The sequence below is a fragment of the Idiotropiscis lumnitzeri genome, chromosome 8 (assembly GCF_059441095.1).
Source record: "Idiotropiscis lumnitzeri isolate Australia: NSW breed Sydney's pygmy pipehorse chromosome 8, RoL_Ilum_1.0, whole genome shotgun sequence".
Lineage (NCBI taxonomy): Eukaryota > Metazoa > Chordata > Actinopteri > Syngnathiformes > Syngnathidae > Idiotropiscis > Idiotropiscis lumnitzeri.
In genome coordinates this window covers 4804508-4832198 of record NC_142398.1, presented here as the reverse complement: position 1 = coordinate 4832198, position 27691 = coordinate 4804508, and the positions used below count along the sequence as shown (strand labels likewise).

The 27691-nt window shown below is 43.6% G+C and overlaps 1 protein-coding gene across 1 annotated transcript in view; it reads left to right on the top strand.

Annotated features, from left to right (window-relative positions):
* LOC148331800 (protein phosphatase 1 regulatory subunit 29-like) overlaps positions 1 to 27439 on the top strand; it is a 134735-nt gene extending 107296 nt beyond the window's left edge. The window contains exons 5-8 of the mRNA XM_088303802.1: positions 13344 to 13743; positions 14400 to 14549; positions 14624 to 15618; positions 15726 to 27439. Of these exons, the coding sequence (XP_088159928.1) occupies positions 13573 to 13743; positions 14400 to 14549; positions 14624 to 15618; positions 15726 to 17271 (2862 nt within the window). The 5' untranslated portion in view covers positions 13344 to 13572 and the 3' untranslated portion in view covers positions 17272 to 27439. The remainder of the gene's footprint in view (positions 1 to 13343; positions 13744 to 14399; positions 14550 to 14623; positions 15619 to 15725) is intronic.
* The last annotated feature ends 252 nt before the right edge of the window (positions 27440 to 27691 follow it).

Below are 27691 nucleotides of genomic sequence, written 5' to 3'. Positions count from 1 at the left end.
GGTGTCCTGCCTGTTTTCCAGGTCTCTCTGCGTCAACACACACACCGGATTCAAATGATCAGCAATGTCTGCAGAAGCTACATAACGAATAAAATTTGAATCAGGTGTGCTACAGCAAGGAGAGATGGAAAACAGGCAAAAACACCGGCGCTCAAGGAACAGGTTTGAATACCCCTGGTTTACGCGATAGCTTCTCTTGCTAGGTATTCATTATACCTTGCACAATAGAAATTAAAGGGAAAAAAAAAATAGGAAAAACTGAAAATGAACCTCAAAGTTCACAGCACGCGTGAGAACATACAAAAAAATAGTGGTATCATACGGTTAATGCTTTTGTTCCACTTACCTGTTAAGCACCACCTTACACAATAGGAATAAATAAAAAAAATAAATAAAAAAAATGAGCCACCAAGTTAAAGCACAGGGCAACACTCATCTTCTTCTTCTGGATGGCGCGGCGAGTGCATGTGAAGTTGAGATGTCGCGTCCGATTACTGGGATGACTGTTGACGCGAGGCCACTTAAGATGGACTTTTCTTGACGTGTGTATGTTTGTCGTCACATAACTTCGATCACTGACCGATAAAAAGAATCCATAACATGAAACAGTAAATTAGACTTTTTTTTTTTCTTTTGTCAGCAACGTGAGAGAGATTTTGTTTAATTGATCTTAATTTTATTGTGCTAACCTGACTCTATTTTATTTGTATTTTTATTGATCTTAATTTGACTTGACTTTTGATTTTATGCAATTATATTTTATCAATCTATTTGTGAATTTATTTTTATTTTCAAATTAAATTGATGGGGCGGTAGACTGTTTAGCATGTCCGCCTCAATGAGGTCGAAGGTTCAAGTCTGACATTTGAGTTATTTTTCCTGCTTGACTACTGGAGGTGTCAGCGAGTCATGTGATTGCCCTTAACAACAAGCAGAATGCGGACAAATCCACTCGGCAGATGAGATCCTCATCGCTTTGCACCGATGCCTGCTGCTCGTTACACAAGTAGACTGTGTGTGCGTGGGGGTGTGTGTGTGTGTGCGTGTGCAGTAGCAAACCCGCTTCCCATTTTTTAAACAATATGTACTCCTCCAGGGAAATTAAAAGGAAAGGGAACATACGACTTCGTCATGCTCACCTCTTTGTAAGAATAGAAATAGAAATCCCTTTATTGTCATATTGTCATAAGGACCGGAATCCACAAAACATGTTACCACGGCAACCATGGTTGATACCGCCATACAGCTTTCTGCAATGAATAGCAATCAATATTTACATAGAAAATGCAGAATCTGCTCCATATCTAATCAAGTACTTTGTCAATCGGTCAGCCAACCACCAGGGGGAGAAGACACGTCTAAGATGAACTGAGGAGAGCCAGTCAAGAAATGAAAGTAGTGCAAAACATTCGCTGTAAATTGGAGAGTTACTTTTCTTCTAAAATGGTTATCATTATCATAAGGTCGTTCTAAATCACTTGTCCTCTTGTGCGGATGCAGGAAAAGAGACCCCCTAAAAGCCTGAAAATTTAGTACACAACTTTACACTCTCAACTGGGTTTCACCCAAAAATTGGGGTTGTTCTTTTTTTTTTTTATACAAAGAAAAATGTTGTTTTGTGGGTTATTCATTCCACCCAACTTTTGGGGTTGAATAAATAACCGTAAAAGTTGAGTCAGTATTTTGTTTTTTTCTACTTTTTTAAATGTTTTTGACCGAATTTGGGTTATTTTTGACCCAGGAGTGCATCCCATCTGAAATGTAGCATAGCAAAACCAATCCCATTCTTGAGACCGACTGTGGGATGTTGTTCAGAACCAATGGGGTTCTTGCCATCTTTCTTTCTTTAATCCTCTTGCACATAACGCATAGAGCCAACCGTGGCAACCAGGTCTCTCCATCTTGGTCTATTTGGGCAAGGTGTTGTGCTTGTGCCAGGGTCACATTGCAGGCCTTACGATCCTGGGCTATTGCGTCCAGCCAGCTTGAGCCAGGGGCACCCCTAGGCTGTCTCCCGCCAGTTTGATGGGGATTGAAGGCCAGGATGGTGTTTGTTGCTGCTCTTCTGGCAGGCCATACCAGCGTACTCGCCGTATTGCTGCGAGGCGGGATGCTGGCTGTTTTCTCCCTTTGCGTTCAGTTTGTGATGCGCATACGCCACGTGATGCCTTCTATCCTCCTGAGGGCACGGGTGTCGAAGCCCTCGACCCTGGATGCTGGAGGTGTGGCTGCTTAAACCTACCCAGTGCTTGCCTGGGCTCGGTGCAGGGGGAGCCTCACAGCGCTAGGATGGCATGAATGAGCAGTTCCGCTCCAAGTTCCTGATGTATGTCAGGCCTTCGCAGCATGTCACCATGCTGTAAGGTGACATCCCCCACCAGCTGATTAGCCATCACGGGGCTAACTAGCCAGCATGGTGAAATGACTCAGGTATGAAACCAAGCAAAGCAACCAGATTCGATCGTTCTTGCCATCACACGGTGCATATTGCATCGTTTTAGTCGACAAATGAGTTTCTGACAGATCGACTCAGGTTGGCGCTGGTTCTTATTTCGGTGCCACTGCCGGCGTGTAATTGGTTCCCCTGAGGCACTGCACCTTTTTTTTTTTTTTTTATCTAGCTTGCAACAAAACCTTGAATGAGTGGAAAAACGTTTTTTTTAATTGCAGGTCAGAGTCATTTTTTATTTTTGTCATTTTGTCCACCTGTTGCCTCGGGCGTTGTGTTCACCGTCACTTGCACTCCATTGCAAGTTGAAATGCTTCACAGGAACAGCTAAGTCCTTCATTGAACTTTCCAAGCGTGTGCATACATGTGTTTTTGTGTGAGAAATATGCATAAGTGTGCATATGCGTGTGTGTGTGCGTGCGGGGGATGGGGGGGAGGGTGCGGGGGTGGGTGTGGGTGTGTGTGTGTGTGTGTGTGTGTGTGTGTGAGATGACAGGTCAAGGGAAAGATCCAAAAGACAGAAACTTTTAGTAGAGCGTGCCTCAACTTCCAAGTTTTTGTCACTTGAGATTTTTCGTTTTTGGTTTCTTCAGTTGCAAGAAAAATTGGAGTCACCAGTGCCAAATGGTCAACCAAAGCATCAAACTGACAAAAAAACTGCCATATTTCATCCATCCACCCATTATTCGAGCCGCTTCTCCTCACAAAGGTCGTGGGCGTGCTGCAGCCTATCAGCTGTCTTCAGGCAGTAGGCGGGTTACACCCTGGACTGGTTGCCAGCCAATCGCAGGGCACACAAAGACAAACAGGCCGGAGCCCAGGATATATATATATATATATATATATACACATATATCCATTCTGAACGGGGCTGGCAACCAGTTCAGGGTGTCGCCCCGCCTACTGCCTGAAGATAGCTGGGATAGGCTCCAGCACCCCCCGCAACCCGAGTGAGGAGAAGCAGTACGGAAAATGGATGGATATATATATATACATATATATAAATATATATATATGTATATATATATACACATCCATCCATCTTCTGTACCGTGGGGGGTGCTGGAGCCTATCCCAGCTATCTTCGGGGAGTAGGCAAGGGACACCCTGAACTGGTTGCCAGCCAATTGCAGGGCACACAGAGACGAACAACCATCCGCGCTCACACTCATACCTCGGGGCAATTTAGAGTGTTCAATCGGCCTGCCATGCATTTTTTTTGGGGAATGCGGGAGGAAACCGGAGTACCCGGAGGAAACCCACGCAAGCACGGGGAGAACATGCAAACTCCACACAGGATGGCCGGAGCCGGGATCAAACCCACGCCCGATGCTGTCTCTCACTGTGAGGCCATCGTGCTAACCAGTCGTCCACCGTGCTGCCTCTCTCTCTCTCTCTCTCTCTCTCATATATATGTATATATATATATATATATATATATATCTTCTCTCTCTCTCTCTGGAGAGAGAGAGAGCGAGAGAGAGACAGTGAAGTTGAACTGGGAAAAAAGACAGTAAAGTTGAGTAACAAGTGTTTTGGATGGCCATCAAGAAGCACTCGAGCGCCTTGGAAGGGATATAAAATGGCCGACTTGAAAGCCCCGGCCTTTGTTCTTTAGAATGTGAGCGCTACTTTGATGTCGTCCAATGGGAGATGACGACATAACATGCAAACAAGAGATGGAAACAGTCCCGACCTCTTGTTTCAGTCACTGTTAAAGGATAAGTGTGCCTTGCGTACTGGAGGAAACGTAGTCAGTATATCACAGTATGGTGTGCAAATATGCGGCCCTCAACCCGCCTTGTGTGATTATTTCATATTGATATAGCTATTTTGCAGACCAAATAAAAACGTTAAAATGGTATTTGCATGTGCTTTTAAAATTGTATACTTGCCCATTTTTAAAAATTAAAAATTGGATTATAGGTTCACATTGTATAGTACATCATTTCAGTTATTTTAATATTTCTATGTCTTGCACCGATGTGATTTTGTTTTTATTTAAATGCTTTTTCTCTTACATATTCTGTTCATTTATTTTTAGTACGAAATAATTTACAATTTTATTCCATATCTTTACATATGTTCATCCCCTCATGCTTGTTAAACTTAACGTTTTTGTACAACTTGAGATTTGGTTAGTGGACTTTAGCACTGCAATATTGGTAATATTCCTAACTATATGGATGAAATTTGCACCGAATGCTTCACTGCATTTCAACTTTCATTATGGAGCCAGCCACTCTGGTGCTTCTCCTCCTTCTTCATTCTTCTTTTGCTAGCCTGTTTAAAGATTAAAGCGGAGTTCATTCCTCAGCTCCTCTTCATCATCCCCTTCACTCTCATTTCCATGCAAAGGTCAATCTCAAAAAGAAATTCAAAGCCCGCTGGTGGTGCCGTCGAGACGGAGAGGAGTAATTAAAACCGATAAATTAAGGCTGCATCCCCGCCCCTACATCACCCTCGCACTCCTTCTCGCTCGTTTGATCGCCGCCACTTGCTTTCGGCGTCCTCTGGCGAGAGATATCTGCGCCTCGCCACAAGGACTGAATACCTACAGTATATAATAACCAAATCTCAAAATCCCACGGAAACACGCCTCTTGGATGGGAGCAGTATTGGAATGAACTCAGGATAATTTGAGCTTGGCAAAGCGTCCGACACTTTGGAACAACTGTCATTTCTCAATTGCTTCCAACAGACAAGGAGAAGCTTATCCAGCCTTTTATCTCCAGTTGACTCGATTATTGCCCCGGTCTTCGGACCGAACTGCCTCAAACGAGCATCTTACAGCTACCACTCATTCAGATCGCCGCAGCTGTGGTTCGCCATGACTCCAGTCCTAAAGGCGCCACACTGGCTCCCAGTCAGCTGCAGAATAGATTTCCCAAGAGAGAGAGAGAGAGAGAGAGAGAGAGAGAGAGAGAGAGAGAGAGAGAGAGAGAGAGAGAGAGAGAGAGAGAGAGAGAGAGAGAGAGAGAGAGAGAGAGAGAGAGAGAGAGAGAGAGAGAGAGAGAGAGAGAGAGAGAGAGAGAGAGAGAGAGAGAGAGAGAGAGAGAGAGAGAGAGAGAGAGAGAGAGAGAGCACGGTGGACAACTGGTTAGCACGATGGCCTCACAGTGACAGACAGCATCGGGCGTGGGTTCAATCCCGGCTCCGGCCATCCTGTGTGGAGTTTGCATGCTCTCCCCGTGCTTGCGTGGGTTTCCTCCGGGTACTCCGGTTTCCTCCCGCATTCCAAAAAAAACGTGCATGGCAGGCCGATTGAACACTCTAAATTGCCCCTAGGTATGAGTGTGAGCGCGGATGGTTGTTCGTCTCTGTGTGCCCTGCAATTGGCTGGAAACCAGTTCAGGGTGTCCCCCGCCTATTGCCCAAAGATGGCTGGGATAGGCTCCAGCACCCCCCACAACACCTAGTGAGGAGAAGTGGAACAGATGATGTATGGATGGATGGATAATGACATTCAAAAATTCTGACCAGGGACCCTGCGGGTGTAAATATACATATCATTTTACCAGTTCATTCATGTGGTTGCTCTTGCTTTTGACCCTTCACATTGCTGCCTACATTAGCGACAAAAGCGATTATATCGATTAGGAAGCGCACATGTGAGGCAGTGGTAAGAAAACAAGTCACAACATCCTCCTTCTGTGATTAACGGCTGCTCGTATGCTTGTTGTGTGACTAACAGCATGGCACAGCTTGACTCCCTTTGCGGTTAATTTCCGAGCTCGGCCTCATTGCAAATAACACTCTACAGTCCCGAACTGGTAGGAGGAGTATCATGCCACATATCGGGACAGGGTACGCATCGTGAACTTTTACAAGACGTGGATACTCGGGGAGGCTGAGCCAGATGGGTGACCTAGAACGCCAAGTGAACCGGCAACCATCAAACAGAAACCCTAAAATACGGCTCAGTCGACTTGACTTATAACATCTGAATTGATTTATTTTTTTGTAAACATGAGAGACTCCTTTTATTGTAGTATGTGGCAGTGTCATTTGGTACCATGCCTTCAAGGGGATTTACCTTACTTTATGCACTTCTTTATACAACCTCTGTTTCAATTATAGAAACCCACTTCACAAGCAATATTTATCCAAGAACAAAACAAAATTATATTTAAATCAAATGTATCATACTCACCAGTGAACGCAACAGACATGTTTTGGTAGTCGAAATTGCCTCTAACATGTTTTGCTCAGACCTACCTATTTAGGATGGAAAAAAAATGTTGACGACATTTGTCGGCCATGCAGAGGCAAATTTTAAAATCTTATTGGTTCAAGAAACAGTTATATTAGCCTGCCTACTGGGCAGATTATATTGCTATGGTAACTCACAGAGGCTGGAATCTGGAAAAAAAGTCGAATATTCATATGCACATAATGGAAGCCAAGAAAATAAACTGAGTTGTTGGGAAAAAAGTAATACAACTGAATATTTGTATGTGGTGTACCCAGATGAACAACACAGCACAGATGATAGATGCTAATGCCATGTGATTACCCGTATGCTTGTACCCCACTTTAGGACACTTGTAGCAGTTTAGTAGAAACTGTATTGGCTCGAAAACACTTGATGGCTTGTAAACAATCTCCCTCTTTGTGTTGACATTGTAAGGAAAAGTCAGTCTTCGTTTTAGCTTGTTAGCGGTATGTGCTTAATATTTGACCATTTGATTTGATTGCGATTCATTATGGTTTTGGAGTGTGAATACAAACTTAACCAGAGGCCGCCCTTATTGATAACCAGTTCGACAACGACGACTGGTGACAACAACAGGAAGCTGCTTAAATCGTAGCCCGTTAGTGCTAGTTGCGGCACAATCCTCTCCTTCAAAAATCTGCCACACTGTACCTCCAAATCCAATTTTGTGCTGCTTTCTCACCTCTTTTTCTGCTTTCAAGCCTCCCTGGAGCGTTCCTAGTCCTCGACGTGTCGCTTACAGCTTGTGTACGCTTTACTTTGAACAGCGCGGTTGGAAGTAACTGGGAACGCGGCAGAATTCTCATATGGGATCTCCTGGGATTGTATACCTTTCGAAGTGGAGAGCTTCTCAGTCTCAATAAAGGGAAAACAAAAAGTAGCAAAGAAATCTCATTGTGTCAATGTAAATTGAGTTTGATGTTTTGTAGAAGCTTTGATATACAGTACGTGGCTGATCTTGTAGAAAAAGCCTGATATTTCAACAGTGGTAAAAGTTTGGGGGGTGAAAAATAATAGAACACTTCATAAAATAAGTGCACAATCGGCTTTTAATTACGTTTGCTTCTGAAAAACGGCGTTACAAGTCATCTATTGCGCAATGCTTACAATTGCATGTTTCCATATTTAAATGCCAAAAATAGAAGAATTGAGGACTGTACTTTTTAATACACCACAGCCTACTGCGTGTCTCCCCGGAGATCATGCAATTATGCTCATCAGACATTCAGTAATTGCTATGACATTGTAGCGAACATTTTGCCTTTTTGAACCTGTTGAAAAATACCAACAGAGGATGACGGGGCCATTCTATTTGTGTTGTTGAAGTAACTGATGCGGATCAGAAACTGAGTCAATTAATTGCCCCACGGGAATAAATGAAATTTCCCAAATCAGTATCTACAACTCCATATCAACATATATTATTCTATATACGTTTATTTGTATCTGAGACAGTGTACATAATGAAATGATGAGTAAATCTCAACAAAGAACATTTTTGTTTTGTTAGTGCCACTTTGGGCAACTTGTCATTTGCTTGAGCGAGAAAGAGAAAACCCTGACAACTTTTAATTAAAGCACTGCTGTGACAGACAATAATTAAACACAAAGAGAAGCTCATTTAGAGAAGAAAACGCAGCGAAATAAGCCAGTCGCACGCTTCCTGTCAAAATAAAAGCAGCGATAATAAAAGAGCAGCGGGGGAGCGACAAAAGGTGTCAGGTTGTGATTTGGTGACAGGGCGCCCTATAAGTTGCATTACATCAATGCAGAGCGGCACAAAGGCGAGCATCTGCAATAAAAAACACCCCGAACAATACAGTCAGCATTATTACAGCAGAATGAATCTGATATAAAACTAAACTAATGACCGTCACGGTGCGCGGGCGTCAGTCAGTAAACAAGTGAGCGCCTAATGGACTCATCGTTCACGGTGGCCAGGCGGAATAAATGTTACTCTTGTCATATCGAGGGGAAAAGAAAACAACTCACGCGGTGTACTCACATGCCTGTTATTTTCCGCTTGACACTTGATTGTTCCATGCAGTCACCATGCAAGTTGATACACTGATGACAGGGTTGAGACGAGGGTTGGGCTGAAAGATTTGATTATCCCAAAGCGGACCTGTCACATTTGTAGATGAGGTCAAAAAATTATGTTAAATCACGCAATTTAACTGAATCATCTGAGCTGCTGCTGTTTCTGATGCATCCTCAGACTTGAGTCAGTCACCAGTTTCAACTGAATCATCTGAGTCCATGGTGTTTGTGGTGCGTTTGCCGACTCAATTCAGTGAACCCAGTAATCAGAATCTGCAATTTTTCCAGTGTCTTCCAACTCAATCATTTCATTCTTCAATGTTTCTAGTGTATCTGTTGAACTATCTGAGTTTGTAGTTTTCCAATGAGTCTGCTGACTCAAGCGACATAGATTCCCAGTTAGATGGAATCAGTTTAGTTTGTGGTGTTTCCTCCTATTGACTCAAGCCAATGAATAACCTCATCCAAGTCTGATATGTTTCTGGTGCTTCTGCTAACTGAAGTCAGTCACCGAGTTTTTTAGTTTCGTTTTTTAAGTTTGATGATGATATGACAGTGGTCGATCTGATCTGAAAAGGAGACGAGACCGCATACAGGGAGGAGGTCCAGACACTAACGGCTTGGTTTGCGAACAACAAACAAAGCTGAACACTGCAAAAACGAAGGAGATCGTCATCGATTTCAGGAGGAACAAGACCCCACGCCCCTCCATCAAAGGCGAGTGTGTGGAGAGGGTCCAAACATTGACGTTCCTGAGAGTACAGATCGCTGATGACCTCTCCTGGACACACCACAGCATATAAAGAAGGTCCATCAGTGTCTGCACTTCTGGAGGGTCCTCAAGAAATTCAACCTGGACAGTAAGATGCAGCAGACCTTCTACCACTCGTCCATTGAGAGCCTGCTGACTCACTGTGTCTCCACCTGGTACGGCAGCTGCACTGAGGCAGACAGAGTGAGGCTCCAGAGGACAGTTAAAACAGCGCAGAGGATTATACAGGCTACAGGTGCATCAAAACCAGGACTAACAGAATGAAAAACTGATTTTTCTCGAGAGCCATCTCCATGCTGAACGCTCACACACAACTACACTTACCTTGTAGAACTGTAACATAATATCTATCCATCCATTATCTTAGCCGCTTCTCCTCACAGGGTCGCGGGGTGTGCTGGAGCTTATTCCAGCTATCTTATCGTACACCCCGAACTGGTTGCCAGCCAATCGCAGGGCACAAAAAAGAAAAACATCCGCGCTCACACTCATACCTAGAGGCAATTTAGAACGTCCAATCAACCTACGATGCATGTTTTTGGAATGTGGGAAGAAAACCGGAGTACTCGGAGGACACCCTTTGCAGGCACGGGGAGAAAATGCAAACTCCACACAGGAAGGACGGAGCCAGAATCGAACGCACAACCTCTGCACTGAGAGGCCATCGTGCTAACCAGTCGGCCTCTGTGCCGCTACAAGTGTATTTACTTGGGTAATTTTTTTGGGGGGGGAATATAGTCCTGTAGGCAATATTTCTTTTCAAGAAACAAGTCATTCTTCTTAGGAGAGTCCGATAAATCAGTTGAATTGGTTAAATGACTTGGCAGACTTACCAGACGTCCTTCAGACTGAGTTGATTTGGTTTGTTGACTCGAGTGAGAGAAGTCCGGCATGTTTCTAGAAATTCAACTGACTCAAGTCAGATACCTAATTCAACTGAATTATCCGAGTCTGAGCGCGCGAACTAAAGTCATTCACCTGATTTAACTGAATCACAAGTCATAATATCTGGTTCTGGTGACTTGAGTTAGGAGACACAAGATTATTGAATCAGGTAACTGACTCAAATTAATGGACTCACTGGAAACCCTGTAGACAGTTTATCTGGTTTTCCACTTGAGTCAGAGAAGGTGTTTTTGTCTTCTAACTCGACCCCTTCACCCAATTCAAATAAATAATCTACATCTGCCAACGGGAGTCAGTGAAGCAAATCGTCTGAACTTGCTGTGTTTTCACTTTCATTTGAGTCTGTGATAGTTGAGTGTTCTCGTTGACTCAAATCTCCCAAGTCAAGTGAATCCTCCATGTTTTCAGTTTCTGTCATGTTCTGTCAAGGTTGAGTTTGATATTGGATAAGTGTATTTCGTTTCATAGTTTCCTGATGTTCCTTTGTCTGTTTATCTCATTAGGTTATTGGGTCCACCTGCACTTGTCATCCCAGTCCCTATATGGGAAGCCTCCAACCCTTTGTGTCTTGTCCAGGTGTTCCTCATTGTCGCGTCAATCTGTCTGTATTTAGGTCCCTGCTTTCTTTCAGTCCTTGTTGGTTCATTGTCATATGTCCTTCGTCCATGCCATGCCATGTCATGTTGCTTTTGTATATTTGCAGTCATTCTTAAGTCCAAACTATTTTTCCGAGTTTTTGTTTAGTGCTTAGTTTCTGTGTTATGGCTTCAGTATTTATTTATCACAGTACCTTGTTTGGCTTTTTGTTTTCTTTCAGTTAAATTATTCCAACCTGCAGTGCTGCTTCGTTGCACTTGGGTCCACAACCTCATGCTCAACTCGACAGTTTTTGGTGATTCCAGTGACTTGAGTTGTGAATGAAATTGAATCACTGCAAACCTCAAGTGTTTACTGTCTTTATTTTGAGTTACTTTCTGGAGACAGTGTTCAAATTCAACTGTCGAGGTTGTTTCCCAGAGTCTGCATACTCACCTTCGTGTAGTCAGCATCAGTCCGCCAGATGAATTGTATGATGCCAAGTTAATCGCGACCTCAGACTAATTCACCTGGGTAAATTAGAATCGAACGAGCTCGATTGAACATTCAATCCTTGTTTTACCCCAGGGTCAAAGTGTGGGGTGACCATCAGCCTGGACCAACTCAGAGGATAGTGATGTGGTTGAAAAGAAAGATCTACAAAGGTATCAATCAGAGCGGGGCACTTGACCCATATTTGCCGGTCAGTCCGACGCCCCCCAGCCGGGAAATCTATATGGTTCTGGCCTCGACCCTTTGGCCTTATTCATAAAAATTATTGGCCCGACCCTATTCCGGCCTGCAAAACCACCCCAACCAAAAAAAAAAGAAAAGAAAATCATCTGTGCATGCCGCCGACGCAGGAGCGATGCTAACGGCAGAGGTTTATTTAAACATCATTAGCTGGATAATTTACAATTCAAATCTGCTTACTTTATTATGGGCTTATTATGGTTTAATTCATCTCCTTATTCTTCTTTCATCTTCTCCACAAACGTGCCCAAAAGTAAGTACGCACTGTTGGTGTTAGAGGGATTTTTGTATTGCCCTCCACCTTGCGCTGGTATGCCCCAGTAGCAGGTGGGAGGCGCCAGTAACATGATGTCACAATAAGGAAATACAAGTACGCTTAAATGCACACAGTTGGTAGTGGCGCTTTTGATGCATTCTGAGGTAATTTTTGTCGTTTGCCCATTTCGCCTGTTGGTTCATCACACGCACTAGGGCCAATTCATGGGCCGGACTAAAATCAACCTCCGGCCTTTGTTAATCAAACTTAAAAAAATGTCAACCCCCTTCCCCAAAAATGGGTGTCCGGCCGGGCCGGACCGTTCCACCCCCGGAAAGGACTGCCCAGCCCAATGTCAGAGGAGAATGAATGTCATTTTTTTTTGTTTCTGGAGTGTTCTTGATAGATCTTTCATCATCTCGTCCTCCCGTCATTCAACTTAGCAGCGGGAGGCAATCTAAACTATTAAAAGAGTCTGCATCGCTGCGCTGAGTCTCATCATATTTTATGGCGGATTAGCGGCTAATCCGCGGTTAATCCTGCAAGGAAGGTAAACAGCTAAATGTCAGCAAGCGTCCTGTTAAAACATGCAAATTACACGAATCTTTCAGAGTTTGCCATTTAGCAAGTCCTCCCCGTTCTTGAATTTTTTTTCTTAAAGAAAAAAAAAATATTCTTCGTGGTGGCCACTGTTTGTTATTATTATCATGGCACGGTATGTAAGCATGTGTGTTTGCTTGCTTCAATTTGATGGCACAATTTTAGCCGCTAATGGATTTAGCATTACCTAGAAGGGATTGACTCGCCAGTTTTTTTTTCATCCTTTATTTACCCACTTGTCACTTGACACGATTCCGAAACACAATTAATTTGAACATCACGCAATGCTGATTAATTTAAAACACTTCCCAGGTGTCTCAATAAAAACTCTCTGCCAATCTTGGAGGAAAGTCCACAAAGGTTAAACAGTTACAGCACACTTAACATATTGTGTGTGTCTTGTTAAGATTAATCTGTTTTGTGAGTTGTGACTACAAGAGAGGGAAATTGTGGTGTCTCACATCAAAGCTGAGTACAGCTTTGATTATCGAGACAACCGGGGGCAGAGCTAGCGTGTTGCAACTAAGTGCAGGCTGTGCACTGTTGATGATTTAGTGAGCTGTCCAACTTCTCCAGTGACAGTTTAACTAGAAAGTGACAAATCTAGTGACTTTTTGGGGTGTTATTTGAAATGAATAGCACTTGCACAAAGCTTTGGCTGTTTAAATTCACAATTAAATGGTGGAAAATAAACTATTATGTGCAAGTCAATAAAATTCTATCTCCTGGAAAAAAGTTTTAAATATATTTTGTCAAATTTTCTCTGTTGTCTTAGACCTGCTGTGGACTCTCTGGGTTGGTTGGGACGTGGCCTAGTCCGGGGCCATGAGTAGCAGCTGGCGGGACCGTCTTCAGAACCTTTGCATGTGGAACACCTAAAATGGGGACCATGCTGGAAGCTGGTTTCTAATTGTTGCCAAGACCACCATCATTACTTGTGCCTCATCGTAGCCCCTTTGAGGTCCTCCAAGCATCGTCTTTTTTTCCAACTTGCAGTCCCGACAATGGCTCTCCTCTATCTCCTGCTCCTACCCGCGTTACTGTTCCTGCGACTGCCCACTGTAGTCAGCGGAGACTGCTGGCTAATCGAGGGGGATAAAGGCTACGTTTGGCTGGCAATTTGCAGTCAGAACCAGCCCCCATACGAAACCATACCCCAGCACATCAACAGCACGGTCAGTAGCAGTCTCTCCTTTTATGACTCCTTAAACTCTCATTTTCTTGGAATTAGTTACTATTCTGTATCATTGGGTAAGAGTCTGTTGTCTGCTTTACGAACACCACCAATGACTAAAAAGAATTCAGGGTGGTTGGCCATACTAGCCAGAGAACTAGTCTGATCTTGGTCGGTTGCAAAGCAATAATCAGCTAAGATAGTCTCCAGCCTGAATGTTTAACAAGCTATACAACTCTGAGGACACACATTCTTATATGATCTTGGGGGCTAACCATGGTTGGGAGTACTACTTGAATGAGAGACTGTCAGACTGTCAGAGACCTAAAATTGGCTGATGAACAAATTCAAGACTAACCAGCCTCTTCCCCCAAGTCAGCTGGAATAGGCTCCAACCCAAACATGGTAATAGTTACTCTTCCTTGCAAAGACCCCAAAAGTCAGATATCCTTCAGGGCACCCTGCTGAATATGAGTATAATTTGTGGTTCAGGCTTTGGTTAGGCCGGGGTTCAAGTCACCCATTAGCCAATTCCCCTCCAAACATACACAAAGAGCTAAATAAACCGCCTAACTTAAAGGTCACTGTAGGTGGTTGATTACTGAAAATGTTGAAGGAGAACACAACACAAGGGATTTGATCGGGTTTGTCTTACAGGTTCATGACCTGAGACTGAACGAGAACAAGTTGAAGGCTGTACTCCTCACATCCATGTACCGCTTCACCAACCTTACTGACCTCAACCTCACCAAAAACGAGATCAGCTACATTGAAGACGGGGCTTTTGCCGGACAGGCCAACCTTCAGGTTTTGCACTGCTCATCTATATTGTGTTGTTGTAAGAAATATTGTTAGAGACTTTGATTTTGTGTTTTTATTAGGTTCTCCAGCTGGGTTACAACAAGCTGACCAACCTGACGGAGGGCATGCTACGAGGGCTGGGTCGGATGCAGTGCCTCTTCCTTCAGCACAACCTCATTGAGGTCATCGCCGCCAATGCCTTCTGGGAGAGCCCCAGCCTCAGTAGCTTGGATCTGTCATCCAACAAACTTGCCCGCCTCGAACCGTCCACCTTCACAGTCCTCAACCGGCTACTTGTGTGTGAGCTGGCTGGGAACCCTTTTCACTGCGGCTGTGAGCTGTACAGCTTCCTCACCTGGCTGGAAGCCTTCAACAATGTCACGCACACTTACGACCGTCTGCAGTGTGAGACCCCCCGCGAACTCAATGGTTACCCCCTTCTGGGCCCCTCACCAGGACATGGGAGGAACGCTCGAGTCATCCTTTCCTCCAGGTGTCAAGACGGCGTGATCATTCCGGGAATCTCTGCGACTGGGCCAGAGCTGGAAGGCTCCGGCATGGGTTTGGACAACCCTGACCCTGGTCTGTACCACCAGCCAAGCTTTTCATCCACCCCTAATCCTACCTATAACCACCAGATCTCGATGAAACTCCAGACCGTGTCACTCTTCAGCGCCTCCGTGGTGGTGCAGATACCTCGACCGTACAGCAAGATGTATGTCATGTCGCAGTACAACCACACCTTCGTGGCAGACATTATGCCCCTGAAGAACAAAAGGGAGGTGGTAACGTTGGACAAACTCCGGCCACACACCAATTATACCTACTGCGTTGCCTCTGTTGGAAAATCCCAGCGCTACAACCACACTTGCTTGTCCTTCACCACGCGGGCTGTGGGACCTGCGGACCCCCGCAGCAATCCATCCACCACCACACACTATATCATGACCATTCTGGGATGTCTCTTTGGTATGGTCATCGTACTGGGCTTTGTCTACTATTGCCTCCGACGCCGACGTATCCAGGAAGAGAAGGAGAAAGCTTTGAGCGTGAAGAAAACCATTCTGGAGATGAGGTATGTGTGCTCTTACACCAGTCTGTTCTACATATAGGGTCAGAGTCCAAAAGTGGTTACCAGCTGTTGTTTAACACATAATGAAATAGGATATCGTCACCCCTCAGGTATGGCCCAGAAGCGGCAGCGGCAGTGGCCAATGACCCAGCCGCCATGCAGCGCCTCCAAGATCAGGCTCACCATCAGCACCACCATGGAGGAGCGGCAGGCAGCAAGCTGCCCCCGTCGGCTTCCTCGAGCACAGGCATGCTCCACGGCTCGGCCAACACCACTTCTTCCCGCCTCTCCAGTTTACCACAGGTGGAGAAGATGGCTAGCGCCTTTTCTGACACCATGGGCACCAAGGGGAGCTACATGGACGTGAGGACTGTAGGAGGGGCCGGGGAGGGCAGAGATGGGGAGATGGTAGCGGTGAGTGCAGTTGGAGAGGTTGTTTTGGATATGCGAGGTGCTGTAGCTGAAAACGGGGTGGACGTCGCGGAGGATTCCGATGATGATGGCCGCGGCTCAGCGTCTGAGATCTCCACCATTGCCATGGAGGTCGACAAGGTAAACCAGATAATTAACAACTGCATTGACGCCCTCAAATTGGATGCCTCCTCTAATGCTGTGGAGAATACAAATGCCGCACAGCAACCTCCAGTTTGTATGGCCTCCCATCCGCGGAACCTCCTGCCCCTCGCTTCAGGAGATCAAGTAATGGCCTCTTCCCCGAAGGTGCACCCCAAGTGTCATCCTCAAGCTCAAGCCCCTCCACACCCTCAGGTTCATCCCCAGCTGCACCAGAAACCTCTTCCTCCCTCCATGGCTCCAGTGCCCCTGGTGATGCCCCTGTCAGAACGACCGGGTATAAGCGGCGGGGGGTTCCTCTCCCCGCCGTACCGTGACCCACCCCCAGCCAATGCAGTGAGGCCCCTACAGAGGCAGTTGAGTGCAGACACTGCCGTGACCAAGAACCGTTGTGGAGCTGCTGCCACCGGTGGTCCAGTCAAGAGTGGCCGGGTGTTCAGCGTGGATGTTCCTGAGAAGCGTAGCGACCCTCCCAAATACCCGTCAGAAAAAAGCAGCCCAGTGCGTAGTGGAGTAGGGGGTTGCAATGGAATGGGGAACGTCAACGGGGGCGGCGGGGTAAACATGAATGGCGGTGGCATGGCTTGTAGTAATGGAAGTGGAGGTCGAGGTGGGTCATCTGGTTCTGGTCCTGGTCCTGCTCTGCACCAGCAGCAGCATCAGCAGCTCCACCACCACCTGGAGGTTCAGCCCGATTACCACAGTTCGGAACACCGCCATTCCTTTCCCGCGCTCTACTACGAGGGTGGCAGCGAATCGCCCTCGCCGGCCCAGAAGGCGTCCTTCCTTAAACCACTCGGCCGCTCCAAGAGGGATGCCACGGCCGCCTACTCGCAGCTGTCGCCCACTCGCCACCACCACCACCACTACAACTCGGGCTACTCTTCCAGTCCAGAGTACACGTCAGAGAGCACACTGCGGATCTGGGAGCGATTTCGCCCATATAAGAAGAACCCCCGGGAGGAGGCATCTTACATCGCAGCGGGCCACGCTCTGCGCAAGAAGGTGCAGTTTGCCAAGGACGAGGACCTTCATGACATTTTAGACTACTGGAAGGGAGTTTCAGCACAGCAGAAGCTGTAAGCCAAGTCGAATAATATCGAAGGAATGTTGAATGCCAACAGCAGACTAAAACATGTGGGTGATGATGTAGCAGGACTCATTTCCTCTAAGTTACCCCATTGGAGGGAAGGTTAAGGGTGTATATTTTATTTGTAAAATGTTTTCATGTTAATTCGACTGCCTCCCACTGGGCACTTTGGTCCTCGCAGGTGCCCAACACTTCTGAGCTAAATCAGGATGGTAAAAGTCATTTCTGTCATAGGCCACATCGTAGTTCAGGGGCCAATACTACTGTGAAAACCATTTAATATTGAGCCACCTCATCAAATTACAATGAACCACCACATATTTACTATTCCACATTGTCAAATGAACCTATTCGCAGGGGTACATACCCCACTTTACCCGCTGAAGCACTCGGCTAGCCTCTGTTTTTGTCTCATATTGTTGAAAAAAAAAAGACCAACTGCAGCGGGGTGGATCTGGTTCTTGAGTTGGACACCTTTGAGCAAAACAAAGGTATTTTTTTTTTCTTTTACAAACTACCTCATTAGCAGGGGAACGTTGAAGCCGAGCTATCTTTTCGCCAGCAGCCGCCCTTTTCTTGGCTTAAGTCGGCATGCTTGCTCTCGCTTCCCCTCTAATTCCATCAAACCGACATTCGCCCAAGAATCATTCTGCCGCACCGCCAACACCTGCTCCTCCTACACAAGCACCATTTAGTGAGATAATGAGCAAGCAGGATGAGGAATTAGGCGTCTTTGTTGGAGAATAGTCGGTCGCTCTTGTGCGGCGGCTAAAGGACAGCAGGCGATAGTTATCGGGCTAATTGTTCTCCTGGCAATTAGGCCACATATCGATTCGGGAAACATACCCGACTGCATGTGTTGGGCATGTCGACACTGTCTATGTTGGGGTGTGTGTGCGTGTGTGTGTGTGTGTGTGTGTTGGGGGTGGGGATCCAGAAAGCAGGATTGAGTTGTCTGTTGCTAGCACTTTCATAGCTTGGTAGAGCTGCTTTGCATTTCAACAGCAAACACTTTCTATTACAATCTATTAATCAAAAATTAAAACAAAAAAAATTAAACTTGGATGTTATGCGCCACTCACAGAGATCCATTTGTTATCTATGAGGGCAGATTTTTTTTTCATTTCCTGGGCACTCCTATTTATTTTTTATGGAACCCACTCGGAATAATCACCGACCTTTGACGCCACACTGCCACATTAGATGGTGTAGTCCAAAAAAAATTTATTCCCAGTTCAACACACACATCTGAATAGGATCTACCTGTTGCAGATTGGAACTGATTAAAATGCTGTTAGGAGCATATTTAGTTTTTAGTTCTTTTTCTTTTTTTTTTACCTTTTGGTCTGTGTTTTAATGGTGAATCCTCAAAATGTTAAATGGTCGCAAAATGCTCTGCCTGCATTTAACAAGAGAGGCAAAATCTTAATTCACCATCAACATGTGTCTCAGACATCTCATTTAGATTGGTGTTCATTTGGGCAAATTTCCTAGTAGGATTTGTTTGAAGCACTGGAATTTGCCCAAAATGGATGCTTCAACCAAAATGGCTGACTTTATAATAGACACGCCTTCCAAATTTCGGGTCGATCTGAAATTTGCGTCAGCCTAAAAAAAAAAAAAAAAAAAAAAGATGCATTTTCCACCTTGAGATGGATTGCCTCTGCAAAAAGAAAACCTGTCAAGTTGAAGCACAGTTGGGTCAAAATGGAGCGTAAGTGTAGCGAAGGCCCAAGTGTCACTCTACCTCCAACACACCACAAAACTGCTGCGGACCAAAGTGCTCTCAGGGATGCTTTGATTTCACTTTGGCTTTCTGGGGGATTGTCACTTTTTCTCAGACTGCTCCAGTTGTTGTTGCTATGCTGAATTCAGGGCATCATCATGTTTGCCCCTTAAAAAAATGATCTGCCAATCAGCTCAGCTGAATGACACACTCGGGGGGGAGATGGCACTGCGCCCGGAGAACAAGAAGGAAGATACAAAAAAGAAATTACTACACAAGTGTAACTACTGAATTACTTCTATATAAAATACAGAATATGTGCCCCATCTGCTCCCTCTTGTAGGGCACTGCAATATGTGCCTCTAACCTGATCTTTCTTGACTAAGAGTGAAACAAGTAAGTCGAGTTCTTATGTTATTTATTTGGTTTGGTGCACCATCGGGAGGACAAGTCAAGCTCGCCGCAGCAACAGTTGTTCTTTCTGTGCATGTAGGCAACACGCTGACAACGTGGTGAGAAGCTGTCAAACGCCTGAACATAATTAACTACTAGAGGGTGGGGGGATTTTTGGGCGGGGGGTTCTTATGGCGCACATAACATCACAAAAGTTAATTGAGGGCAGAGGCTGGCCGTCATGTGGGTTCAACTTGCCTGGAAATAGGTCAGCCATTCAGGAAAAGAAACATTTTCCTGAAATTCTGGATTACCCTGAACGTGTCACCCATGAAAAGTGAGGGAACACGGTATGACACAAGAAAAGAATTCCCCATCTGATGCATTTGGTGGGGCCCTGCACCACCTGTCCTAATTACTACTCTGTATTGAATATAACATATACAAATGAAAATCAAGTGGGACACTGCACTCCTCATGTCTCTAATTGCTACCCTATATTAAATAGAAAATTCATGTTGGGGGGCATGCCCCATCTGGTGACGAACTTTAGCTATAGCTCTTTATTGTTTTTGTTTCTCCATTGATTTAATTTGAAAAAGGCTTCTCTGGAAAAAGTGACATCCCTCCAGGTTGTGTGAACTGCGTCTTTCAAGAAATGGTAGCAAAATTGCCTTCATTTCATTCTGTCACAAATTGAGTCATTCTCGTTTTTTGTTTAGCTTTTTGTTTTTATTTTGCATGCATACTTTGACACACAAGAGGTCCAAATGCTGAAAATTCTTGAATGTTATGTACTCGAGGTTGGCCAGGGGGTCCTCACTGGTGTCGACATGGGAGCCCCTCCTGACCCCCACCGCACTGACCCTTTTCTGAAGCCCCCTATTTGCCTCCCCGTCGCCGATAGCCATGGCCAAAGTCACCCTCACCTTCCAGCAAATGTGGTCGCTCGTTCATCACGGCACGACATACAATATGTAACGTCGCCATCGAATCTGAGGCAGACCTCCTCCAAGGCCGATAGCTCGCTCGCCACACAGCCCACAGGAGAGTCGTAAATGCCCTCGCACTAATAGATTTATTATCTTGGGAAAATACACTATTTTCACATCATTTATGAATATGTGGGAAAAAATATAGCTTATCTCTGCTGTGAAAGGTAAATGCCCCTCCTTGTTAATGTAATGCAAACTGAATCAGTCTTACGCCCTCCCTCAAATGACCCGTTTAAATCATGTTCACATATTGCCAAGCGTTTATTCTTAAAAATCCAAACTATGTTTTCAGGATTTTTCTACAATGAGTCAATTTGACTCATTTTAAAATCCTCAACATTTGTGTCTCTTACACTGCAGGGGCTCAATTTGACCCTTTTTATTTTCAAATCCTCGCAAGGCATCTTGATTTTACTAGAATGGGTCTATTTGGCTCATATTGAAATACTTGCAATTCTTGTTGAGTTTACAACAACGGCCAAATTTTAACCATTTTCAAATTGTCACAATTAATTTTGATTTCACGAGAATGGGTCAATTTGACCCAGTTTTAAATCCTCTCAATTCATTTTGATTTTAATGGAACCCATTTCAAAATCTTCAATGGCCATTTTAAATGTATTACAATTTGTCTCGACTTTTCTACAACAGGTCAATTTGGTCCATCAAGATATGTCTTGATGTTACCACAGTATAGCGGGTTAAGTTGACTCATTTCTTAATTCGCACAATGAATTAAGATTTTACTAATACGGGTTGATGTGACCCATTTCAAAGCCCTCACGATTTGTCTGGCTTCAACGATAGCAGCTCATATTGGCCTGTTTAAGAATGCTCACTATTCATCTTGATTTGACGGCAGAGGGTCAATTTGATCCTTTTTTTTAAATCCTCCTGTTTCATCTCGTGTTTTCTACAGCAGCTGGCATGAATTCCCTCGATTCTACTTTACTTACAATATGTCATAGATTTGACCATGTGAATTAATTTGCAGCATTTTTAAATCGTTTAGTTTTGTCTGGACCTGATCACAATGGGTCCGTTTGACCCTTTTCAACATCCCCATGAGTTGAGTTGAGTCTTGATTTTGCTCAATCCATGTCAATTTGATACTGAACAAATGTCTGCAGAGGTTCCACTCTACAACAACTTGGGTAAAAAATAACTCAATTAAAAAAAAAAAAAGGTTTTGGGTTGTTTTGTACATCGATCCAACTGATCTTAGAGTGTGCCATTAATATTATGTTAATTTCTTGCATTGAAAGATAATGTTGACTGGTCACTTTGACTTGCATTTTGTTGAGTCATCGAAAAAAAAATGAGGCACAGCAAAATAAGTCCAAATCTATATTTGTAGGCTAGATTTGCAAAGTGGGTCAATTTGACCCAGAACCTTACTGGAAGGTTAAAGGAGGCTCCTTAAGCCTCCTGTTATGTTTTTCTTTTGTATGCAGACAATGTTTATGAGTCATTTTGACCCGGTCTATGTTTAATCAGCCAAAAATGGATAAAGGAGAAAAAAAGCAGTGCAAATTCATGTTATGCCTAGATTTTCAAATTCGGGTCAATATGACCTGCAACATAATTGGAGTGTTAATAGTGATAAAACAGTGATAGTGCTTGTTGATGATGATGAGGAATGCCTGTTATTTTATTCGAATGTGTAATTAATCCTTCCCGTGTGTTTGTAATTTTCACCAGCCGTCATCATTAGCGAGCAATTTTATCGAGGCCAACGTTGTTCCATCGCGTGAGGTTAGACGTGATTAACTGGGAAATTAATGGTGCCTGTTTCTCTTGCCCGCCTCATTAGATGTTCTCACCGCTGCGAGTGAGTGGACCTTCAAGGCTGTCTTTGACTTGATTATGACATGCTTAGAGGCCCTGGGGGAGGTAATAATGCAACCTTAATGTGTTAACCCCAAAGTCGGCAAGACAGCACGTGTGAAATGAAAATAGATTAGTGTGACCGGACCTGGCTGTTATTGCTATCCGTGTCGGAAAATTGACTTGCTGTGTTCATTCACACAGTGAAAACCTACAAAGTCACTCAGATGTTGAAAAATGTGGAATTAGACAAAAATTGATGGCAAACATTATAAATATAAAAACTGTTTTTTTTTAGTCAAGATCAGCAGTTAACATCAAACAGGGATTATTTTATATTATATTATATTTTTATTAGGGATTATATTATTATTTTCTCTATACAAAAATGTGTTACTCGGAATCTTAACATTTCATGATGTTATTTCTTCAACATGATCAAGAATTATCACTAAATCTATTATTGAACTTGCTGAAATTGAGTTATAGTTAACACTGGACTAAGCGCCTCTTTGTTACCATGCCAACCGGGAGGACGGGGGTAGTCAAAAGTATTCAAATTTATTTATATAGCCCTTAATCACCAAAGAGCCTTAAAGGGCTTCACAAGCCCTCAGTTGACAAATATTAACGTGTAAATAGAGTGTTGCAACTAGGCGAGCTACGACTAATTACAAAAGCGGTGCCCTGTATGGGGGAAAATAAGAAGCAAACGCTCGTAAAAACGAATATTTCTTCACTATTAGAAGCAGCACTTCATATACTAAATCTTCTACACCGCCACAATAAATGTAGCTGGTAGTGGCACTTTGACAAATTGTCAAACACAATTCCCAAACCCAGCAAGTATGAGCTGTTTCTCAGAACGTAGCGCTCTGCTTACCTCTTGGCTTGTGTCAGGGGATGAAGATGAGTCTTTCCTTGAAAGTGTCTCTAGATCTTCCATCCACAGAGGTGCCAAGGGTTGGGTTGCATATGTAACTTTGCCCACTGTTTGCCTAAATTTAATCAAGGAGCCGAGATGATATTTCAACTAAAATGTTTAACAGTCTGACTAAAAGACAATTGCGATGGATGGTTGACTTTAGATCTTCCACTGCATTATAGCATTTCCCAACAGATTATATCAAATCCACAATGTTTTCATTAAGCTTGCAATTTTTTTACATTTATTCCTTGATTAGCTTTTTTTTTTTACCCCATTGATCTTTCGACACTAATCCACTAAGCCCGCTAGCATTTTTGAGGTTCCCGTCAAAGGCATCACTACAAAGCCATCGAATCAATTCCGGATGGGTGGGAGTTTGTCAAAAGTGGTTGAATATTCCCCGCGTTGGCCTTTTGTGCTGTACCAGCAATCAATTAGCTTTTAGATTAGCACCGTGGGCGCCACATAAATGGAGCCTTCCATAAATAATGGATTCATGAGCAAGGAGGTGCTGGTGGAGTTACCTGCATACGCAGCCAAGGAATTTTAGTCTCAATTTTACATTATTTTGGTGAATTCCGATAGGGCCGTGTCGCAACATTATTGACGGTACTCATAACAGCAGGGTGTTTTCAACGTCTTCATTTAAAGCAATACACTTCATATTTAATGCAGTCACTCTAACGTTTTATGGTGCGCGAACACAAACCACCGTTAAGGTTTATTTTGTTGCTGTGTTCAACTCTCAGTCGTACTTAAGCAGAGGTGTAATGGTATGGCAAAAAAAATAAATAACAGGGTGGGGTGCGTACCTTGGTATTATTCGGTTCACATTCGATTCAGTCAGGGAGGAAAACGTTTAACTTCTTTTGTCTAGTTTTTCGGAAATTAAGTGAATTAATGCTATTATTTATTTGTCTTAATTTGTTATATTCTGTTTGTTTCACATTTGATAGAGCAAGGGAAGAAAATGCGTCATCTTCAAATCGCTTATCCTGTACTAAACCTGCATTGCTTGGTTCAATGTGACGGAAAAAAAAGAATTATCCTTAAAGAGTATAACGACTTGAAACCTTTCGTTTTGGAAGGCAAAACATCAATATAAAGTCTTCTTTTTGGGAAACTAACAATACTAGAACAGCTTGAATTATTATGCAATAAAATTAGCTTGTCAAATTTATTGGGCTCGCCGCCCCATAGCCCAACTACACCCCCCCACCCCAGTATAATTGGCGTCAACCTTGAGTCAACATTATTTTCATTGTACTTTTATTAGTGGTTGCTTTGGTCAGGGAACCTCTGGGCAGTTTTATTATTGGAAAAAAAACTATCATATCGTTTTCTACGCTAGACGAGCTAACGCCCAAAACTACATTTTGCACAGTTTTTAAACTTTCCACTTATTGAAAACACAAATCACCCAAGTCCTGCCAAGATCCAGGAACACTCAATTCCCCCCTTGAGGGTTGTTGTCGCGGACCCTCGATGGCTCCCTGGAAACGTCAGTGAGGCTTCCTCGCCCCTCGTTTTAATTGAACCACAAGGTTTACTGGGAATGCTGACTTGTTTTGTTTGGAAGCTGTAAAACATTGACCCAAGATGGCTTAGTACCACTTTGAGGACCACTCCAGCCTGGGAAGATGACCGTTGCTTTTTTCCACCCTTTCACCCTGAATAGGTTTTAATGGATCACAAGAAACCCAACGCTGTGAATACGACTGAGACAATGGAACTGACTGGATGTGATTGGTATCACCCTGACTACATTGTCAGTTTCTTTTGTAAACATGTAAAATACAATGTTTTCTTTCCAGAGGTGGTGCAATTTTACGGATTTTTGTGCTGCAGTGTAACAGGGTGGAACAGGAGCCTCTCAAAAGGAAGGTTTGGAAACCCAACTAAAACTAACCAGGGCTTTGGCTGACATGAGTCTGCTGTGGCTATTTTGGGAATGTTTCTCGGATAATTTAACATGGATTTTTAATCTGATGACACAATTGGTTCATAAGTATTGGGGCACAACTCTTAATCAATTTAAGAATCAATCTCATATTGGCCAAAGGACATTTAAAAGCGTGACAAATTCTTCCCCCAGACTCAAACCTGTTCCCAGTAAATTGGAACCGGTTTGGTTTACACTTCGCGTAGGTGTCCCAATACTTTTGCATTTATATTGAGACTCATTGGCATAAAGTATTTTTAAGCCTTAGCCCAGAATGTGCTGCATATTTCTTTAAATGTTGCCTTTAATCTGGACAGGCGGAATCAATCATCTAGGAGCACATAAAAAAAAAAAACAAGCTCATCTCGCTCTGGTCTTGGATCAGTGAGCAATTTGTCATTTCGGTTCGTTTACCATCTGGTTCACAACCTAAAAAAAAATAAGCCAATCAAATTTAACTGCATCGAACCAATCTTCTATTAGTTGCAAGACTGTTGAAGCAAAATGGTCCTTAGTTGAATATTTAGGATGTGGCAGTGGTTGTTTAAGATCTTGGAAACGAGCTTTTGATTGATGGTTTTGGTTTATGACCGTAATGGATGGTTCCGTCCCCTGGGACGAAATACCCATCTCTGTTAATGATCATTGGTATAAGACCTTTTGTTGAGATGGTCTTTGGTTTAAGACCACTGAAACTACCTAATAAAAGTGATCACTGGTTTAGACCCCAGAACCTGGCTTTTTGAGGGTCTTTAATTTAAAACCATTAAAGTTGGAGTATCACGTTGACACCTTCCCAAACAAATTTCCATTTTGAAGAGCTTCAATAGGAGGTATAATGAGGTACCGTTACTTGTGCCTTACTTCACTTTTAGGTTGTTGCCAGATTAACTCTGCCTGTCCAGAAAGGGCTTGAGTGAGAGACTACTAAAAAATGAGTCGCGAGCCTGCCCTGGGTAGTAGCGCTGTCCCTCCTGAAGGTAGATGATGGATTTTGGTTAGTTTGCTGTTGAGGTCGAATGACTATGGATTATTTTTTTTGCGAAATGACGACAAAATCTACAAACAAAACCGGATGAATTTGCACCGGACTTAAACTGTGACACACATTCGCAGACATGCACACACACACACACACATGCAGGTAGAGAAACAACTGTTTGTGCTTGACTAGATTGTAGTTGCACTGTAACAACACTATGACGACGAGGTGTGACATCACACACAATTGCACCTCATTCACACCTGCCTATATCCAATACGCCCTGCATATTTGTATTCACGTTTACAGACACTTATGGTCTTAAAGTGCCAAAACTGGAGTTTTGCTGAGGCGGCGTTTTTGCCAAACGTCTGTAGAAATTCCATTTTTGGTCCCCCCTTTTGTTGATTGTTACCTCCCTTTGTTTGTATTCTCTGCTGTCGTACATCTCAGATACATGAATGTTGACACATGGGCTTCTCGTGACTGCTCTCTGATCTACCCCAAGTTGAATACTTAAAATATTTGTCAGTTTGTCAGCCGCCAGATGATCATTAAATATGGGTATCTAGGTTGCTGGTCTTTGGTTTAGGACAGAAAAATAGCTTCTGTATAAATAGTGTTTTATACCACAAAAAGTAGCTTGCGTTTTGATGGTACCGTATTTAATTTTATGATGCTGAAACAAGCTTTGCTGTTCGATGCTTTTAGACTTTACAAACTAACTTTGGATGCTCTTAGGATCATGACTAAAATTGGCTTGATCGTTGGTTTAAGACAGGGGTGCTCATTACGTCAATCGCGATCGACCAGTCGATCGCAAAGGTAGTATGGGTAGATTGCATGACATTAAAAAATAGACGTCAGCCTATCATTATACGTCATGTGATTGATACAGGGCACTCAGTCGTCAGATGGCACCTGATTTTTTTGTGATACAGATGTCACCACGCATGCGCAAACAACGGTGCTAAGTGCAGCACAACTAACAAGCTAGCGAGTTGGTTACTTGGCTGGACCAAGTAAGAAGACAAAAATGTATCACTTTAATACGGAATGGGAGTCGGAGTTGTTTTTCACAATGACATTTTCGAAGTGCGTTTGCCTCATCTGCCAGTCTACCATTGGAATACCAAAGAAGGGAAATGTGGAGCGGGAATTTTGGACTGATCAAGGAAAATATGATACCGACTTTCCGCTGAAAAGCGAGCTGAGGAAGTGAAAGGTGAAGGAATTAAAAAGCCAGTTGTCAGGACAGCAGTCATTTTTCAGACAACTGACTTGAAAAGCGAAAGCCGCCACCGAGATTGGCTACATCTACATACATTGTACAAAAAAAATCCTCTCTCTCTCTTTCTCGCTCTCTCTCTCTCTATATATATATATATATATATACATATATATATATTGTATATATATAAATATAAATAAATAAATAACAACTAGCGATGTTCAACTCGCAGGAAGGCTAGAACCAAACCCTGCACCTCTGCACTGGGAGGCCATCATGCAAACTACTTGCCCATGTACCGGCACTGTAGGAATTTTTAACTTTAAATGTACCAAACGTTTACCAAAGTGTTCGAATTAGTTATCTGACTCCAATTAAATTCATCAAAC